Consider the following 6,219-nt stretch of genomic DNA (forward strand, 5'->3'; position numbering starts at 1 on the left):
ACTTAAAGGACTACCCATAGCGAGACCTCTATGTTGTTCATATTCGTCACCATTAAAAGTAAACGCACCGAAATTTACGCATAAATCTATCAATTCTATATAATCTTGTTTTCTTATGGGTAGGTCAGTATCGTTCATATCTTTTATTACTCTCTTTACTGCTTCTAACGCACCGTTAGTGGAAATATTTGTATATAACGCCTTGACATCATAGCTTACTAACTTTTTCCCCGTGAAATCTAAATCTTTTAGTCTTGTCAAAAGATCGTTAGAATTTTTCAAATGTGTATTGCTGATCGATCCCATAATTTGTCTAAAATACTTATCAATATATATATATATATATATATATATATATATATATATATATATATATATATATATATATATATATATATATATATAGGGGGGGGTATCCCCCGAGAATGAATAACACAGTCTAGAGAACTGGAAAACAAATGAAATAAATATTAATAATAATAATGATAGTAATAGTAGAAGTAATAATAATAATAATGTGTATACATTATGACGAATGTGGATAGGAGGTAAAGGGAACACGGGCTGAGGGAAATACTTTGATTCCTGACTAGTTTCGCCTGAGTGGCTTCTTCAGAGGAATATAGTTTGAATTTTTTTTTTTTACATTTATTGATTCACAAGAAGTACATCTTGTTTGGGTCTCTACCCATATTCCTAGAAGGCATACAAGTATGCCTTTTACAATAAGTTACATGTACATGTGTTTAATTATGACAATATTTGTAGCGCTGTACGGTCCTGGTCAGTCTCCACGATCTAGCCGACGTGGTTAGTGTCCTATGAGTCCGTCGCGTCCCATCCGGTCCAGCCGACGTAGTTCCTGCACCCGTCGCGTCCCATCCGGTCCAGTCTAAGGCATCATGCGCAGTTACCTAAGTGAGAAAGGAGAAGATGTTAATCCTTTGGCTTGAATTTTTGTGGTGAGCTATAAGTCAATATTTCAAGTGAGTGCAGTTAAGAACCCATCCGTATCCTCTGGGGCTGGCACTTGAAGGAGACTTCCCAGCCGACGTGGTTGGTATCTTTTGCACTCGTCGCGTCTCATCCGGTCGGTTCAGGGCATCCTGCGCAGTTACCTAGGTGAAGAAAAGAAAGCATTAGTCCTTGGCTTAAGTTGAAATGTGTCATAAGTCAAAAAATCAGCAAGAGAGTACAGTCGAACAGAACCCATCCGTATCATCTGGGGGGGCGGCACTTGAAGGAGGCGTCCCAGCTGATACGAGTTAAGTGACATCGTCAGTCGACGGATGAGTCCCCCGGCCGAGGTCCTGGGGCCCGCACGTAGAAATCTGGTCGCTGGGCAAAGGGCCACATAATGATCTAGCCCGTTTGCGCCGGCCTCTCCACAGTGGATGCAGGCCTCCGGCTGTCCCGTCACCTCCGAGAAGCATCGATACCCGAGACGGAGTCGATGAAGGGTGACTTCCTCTATCCTGGAGAGACGGACTCCAGGGGTCAGTCGCTCATACGCTGTGGCAACTTGATACCAGCGTGCTGACGGCCTCTGGGCTGTTAGGTTCCTATGGCTTTGTAGCTCCCTCTTGGCCATCGTTCTCGTTGCAATGGCCAAGATCTCAGTTCGGCTCGGGAGGACACCGATTCCGCCTTCCATGTCCCCTGTGGCCGCTCTTCTGGCCACCCTGTCTGCCGCTTCATTTCCCTGGATGCCGATGTGTCCCGGCACCCAGTTGAGGACGACTGATCTCCCTTGCTGACGGAGGGCCTTGAGCTGAAACAACAGTGAGGTCATTAGTTTTTTCTGGTCATTATGATAAATTTTAGATATTAATTGCAACAGAGCTAAACTATCTGTGTGCACAACTACATTACGTTGGTGGGTGTTGAGAGCATGGGTCAATGCTAGACCCACTGCAACACCCTCTGCTTGCGTCGAGCAGCGAGTGCCCAACACCCTTACTCCCTGTTGCTCGTCCTTCGTGACAAACGCTGCACCTGCCACGTTGTGTACGGGATCCACGGAGCCGTCTGTGAAATAGACGACGCAGTTTTCCTGGGCGACAGATCTCATTGTGGCCTCCGCATCCGCCCGTAGGCGCGGCAGCGGCGTACCGCGTCGTGACGCCATCACACTGATTCTGGCCGTTGGATTCTCCCAGGGGGGAGACTGCACATAACCTTCCACCGGCACATCCCTCCTCTTCTGAAGGATAAGGTCATGCAGGTGAAGGTCCCTTATGCGGTGTGCAACCCTCGCTGACCACCTCTTCTGCGGGAAGAGATCCGGATCTTGCTGGAGGGCGCTGATTAGCCTTCGCCGCAGGAACGAGTCATGTTCTCTCTGAATGACTCTTATGGCGAAGGCTACCACCAATCCTGAGATCCTCGCACTGATAGGCACCAGTCCCGCCTCTTGCTGCATATTGGCGACCAGAGTCCAGCGCGGCGCGCCCAATATTACGCGCAGCGCCTGGTTCTGTACTGTCTCCAAGTCAGCCAACCGTGTTGCGGATAGACCAGCCAGAGCACTGCTGGCATAGTCTATCACCGGTCGAATTGCGCTGACGTAGAATGTCCGGAGGACAGCGCAGTTGGCACCTGCCTCTCTGGTCGCCAAGGACTTCAAAACGTTAATCCGGCTGAGGACCCTTCCCCGGATGTATGCCACTTCAGTCCGGAAGGACAGCCTGGAGTCGAGCCAGACACCAAGGTACATGTGCGTGCTGACCCACTCTACCTCATGTCCCTGCAGCAGAAGCCTGTCCCTCGGTGTCACGCTAGTGCCAAAACACATGGCTTTGGTCTTTGGTGGCGAGATCTTGAGGCCAAGCTCTTCGCATTTGGAGGAAATGCGGTCGAGGCACATTTGCGTCCTTCTGGCCTTGGTCCTTCTGCCTGCTACCACCAGCGCGACATCGTCTGCGTATGATAGGAGGCGGCATCCTGTGGGTAGAGGGATGGCTATTAATTCAGTCATCAGCACGTTAAACAGGGTGGGACTGAGAACCCCACCCTGGGGTGTACCATTTTCCAGGGGGTGATAGCAGGACTCCACTCCCTGTAGACGGACTCTGGCAGTTCTATTGGAGAGGTAGTCCGCTATCCACTGTAACAGTTTCCCCTGTACTCCTCTGGCAGCCAGACTGTCCAGAATTGCAGCGGGACTGGCAAGCTCGAATGCCTTCTCCAGGTCAAAGAAGACGACCATGGCGTGACGTTGCTCCACATGGCTCAGAAGCGTTGTAATGCATTGAGCCGTGCCCACCCCTTTGGTGAAGCCATAGAGGTTCTCTTGTGGTGGTCCCAGTTTCCACAATAGTCTTTGGAGAACCATCTTTTCCATGGTCTTCCCCAGGCAGCTCGTCAGGGAGATAGGACGATACTTTCCGGGCTCCCTGGGCTTGGGGATAGGCACGATGTCGGCCCTCTTCCAGTTGGACGGAAGTCTTCCACAGGACCAACTGCTGTTTACCACCTGGAGGAGTGCTTCTTCTCCAGCATCCCCCAGGTGTGCAACCATGGAGTACGTCACTAGGTCGCTCCCTGGAGCAGTGTCGGAGGATCTCTTACGTGAGGCTTGCAGCTCATGGATGGTGAATGGCGTGTCCGTGTCACCCGGAGACCCCATGGCAGCTTGTATCCTGGCCTCTCTTGGTTCACGGAGCATGGCCTGCCTCTGCTGCAGCTCGGCGGGTAGCGTGGCTGTGTGCGTTCGTCTGGCAAACTCTTGCGCCAGATTTTCTGCCTCGCACTGTGGTGCACGGGGAGCGCACCGTGGTGGGGTACGGCTGGTCGCTATGTGGAGTTTCCCCCAAAGTTCCTTTAGCGTGGTGGACTCACTAAAGCTTTGGCACCATTCTAGCCACTTCTCGCTACGCACACGTCGAGCTGTCTCCTTGGCCTCTTCGACGGCACTCCGGAGGTTGGCCAGGTTAGCAGGGTTGTGGTGTCTACGCAGGATCTTTCGTAGACGGTTGACCCTGTGGTTGGCATCCTTGATCTCTTGGTTGTAGTACCAACCATCTCGATGTCTCCTCCTGTTGAGGCCCTTCTTAGGTATTGCCTCCTCTGCCGCTGCATGAATAGCAGAGACCAGTGAGGCCTCCGCATCGTCCAACTCACCCATGGCCAGAGCGTCGGTGACGACCTCGCGAGCCACTCTGTCCTTGAACAACGTCCAATTGGCCTTGCGCGGGTTCCACCTTCCTATTCTCTGGACCACTGGGGGTGGCGGGGCTACGGTGAGCGACATGTCTATTCCAAAATGATCACTCGTAGCCGTGTCGTTGATGCTCCACGACATCCGATGCAGCAATGAGGAGGAGACAAATGAGAGATCGAGCCTGCCATGTCGTACATGCGTCGGCGACCCGTCGTTCAGTAGGACCACACCCGGGCTGGTGTTCAGGATTTCATCAATGTGTCGCCCGGACGAGTTTGTAGGCGACACAAAGTGAAGAATGGGGTGGTGCGCATTAAAATCACCTGCGATGATGTACTGCTCGTCTTCTGCGACGGTGCATACTTCCCCCAGGTCCAAGTGTCCACGCACAGGGGCCTTGTAAATGTTATACACATGAACCATTTCATGGGGGAAGTGCAGTCGAACTGCGAGCACCTCCACATCTTCCCCACACTCTATTGGTGGGTCTACTCTTGAACATGGGATGGACGCATGGACAAGGGTCATACAACCTCTGCTTGTGTCCGTTTGGGGCGACACGAACACGTGGTATCCAGAGATCCTGATCTCTTCCTCTCCCACCAGGGTCTCTTGCAAGAGGATGACCTGTTTTTCCTCCTGCCGTATGATGGCTTGCAGAAGTGACTGTTTCGCTCTGAATCCAAGGATATTCCATTGGAGGAAGCGAACAGTCTGGGTGGTCGAGCGCACTGTGGACACTCTATCCATGGTGCTCGTTGTCTTCCGATGACGATGACGGGCTTGACGGCGAAGAAGAGCCCTCGCTGCTAACATCAGTGTCCATATCCACCCCTTCGTTTCCCCTAGGTACGTCAGGGAATCCAGCCACAAACGCTGCGCCACCTGCCTTAGAGAGGGTAACCTCTCGCCTCGTCTGGTACCGCTGGACTCGAACTGGGCCCTCAGGCAGTGTAGCCTTGACCGCGGCTCCTGCGGTACTCTTGGCACCTGCTTTGCCTTTTCGGGCCGGCTCGTCAGACGTTGGCGGCTCTGCGCGTACTGGGGAGGGCGCTGGATCCTCCTCGGGTGTCCGGACACTGGTCGAGGGCACTGCGGGAGGCCGCGCAGGAGATGGGATCGTTGGAGAGCTTTCGGTCACCTGGGTGGTACCTGGTGCAGTGGATGGAGACATGGAGGGCTTGGTGGCAGGTGAGCACTTTTTGATGGAGACCATCGCCTGCGCCATGTCCTTGAGGAAGCTCGTAGCTTCCCTGACCTGGTCTTCCGAGCTCCCCAGGTGGCGGGCCAGCGCAGCCGCGGCGACCATGACGAACTGCATCAGTTCGTCATCCTGGAAGGTGAGTAGCCGCGGAAGGGCTTGCGCCGGCTGCTGCTCCCTTTGGACAGGAGGTTCTGCTGGGGGGCTGCGGTTCTTGGTTCCGTTATGGAACTGGGGCCGCTGAGGGAGCCCAGGGAACTCTGCCTCCGTTAGCGCAGGCGACGGTGTTGGAGGCTGCTGGCGTGGCTCCCTCGGTTGCCGAGGGTGTTTCCACACCGAGGGACGGGGCGGGGCTGGAACGTAGTCCTCTCTGGCCTTGTACACCTCCCTCGTAGCCTTGGCCTCGTCTCTGCGGACACCGCAGGCAAGGCTCCAAGCGTGATGTGTTTTGCCGCAGTTGGGGCACTTGGCCGTCGTCTCCTCGTTTTTCTTGTGCTTTGCAATGCACGTGTCGGTGGTATGTGGGCCACTACAGATGCCGCACTTAAACGAGCGTCTGCAGTGCCTTTGGTGGTGCCCGTACTGCTGGCAGCGAAAACACCTCATGGGGTCCGCACAAAGGTGCGTAGTGGGAACGTGCCCCACATGCCCAGGTCCAGTTCCCTCAGTGCGGGCCCCCGGAGGGTAACCACGACCTGCCTGGTGTTCTCCTTCCTCCAGGTGCATCTTTCTGCACTTGATCACCTGTGGATGCTCTTCGATGGCGTCCAGAATATTAACCGTTGACCAGCCCTGTAGCACCATCTTCGTTCCCTTTTCTGCTCCTTCCACCCTCTGGAGGTTTACCCTCCTACCA

At 53.7% G+C, this 6,219-nt stretch overlaps 1 protein-coding gene across 2 annotated transcripts; it reads right to left on the bottom strand.

Moving 5' to 3' along the window:
- Positions 1–721: 721 nt before the first annotated feature.
- Positions 722–2,085, bottom strand: LOC143023507 (uncharacterized). Of its 2 annotated transcripts, none has more exons than XM_076182039.1 (2): positions 1,119–2,085; positions 722–914 (listed from the first exon to the last, which is right to left on the bottom strand). In XM_076182039.1, exons 1-2 carry the CDS (start codon positions 2,069–2,071, stop codon positions 911–913), a joined length of 957 nt encoding a protein of 318 aa, XP_076038154.1. In that variant the 5' UTR covers positions 2,072–2,085; the 3' UTR covers positions 722–910. The 2 variants fall into 2 exon arrangements, with proteins under 2 accessions (XP_076038154.1, XP_076038155.1); XM_076182040.1 differs by having other exon boundaries at positions 722–1,771; positions 1,873–2,043.
- Between the last annotated feature and the right edge of the window lie 4,134 nt (positions 2,086–6,219).

Source organism: Oratosquilla oratoria, unplaced genomic scaffold (genome assembly GCF_046742065.1).
Source record: "Oratosquilla oratoria isolate Oo_2021 unplaced genomic scaffold, ASM4674206v1 SCAFFOLD49, whole genome shotgun sequence".
Classification (NCBI taxonomy): domain Eukaryota; kingdom Metazoa; phylum Arthropoda; class Malacostraca; order Stomatopoda; family Squillidae; genus Oratosquilla; species Oratosquilla oratoria.

What these genes read in the sequence shown, in the direction of transcription:
- LOC143023507 (XM_076182039.1), bottom strand. Translation starts at nt 2,071, where the DNA reads ATGAGATCTGTCGCCCAGGAAAACTGCGTCGTCTATTTCACAGACGGC.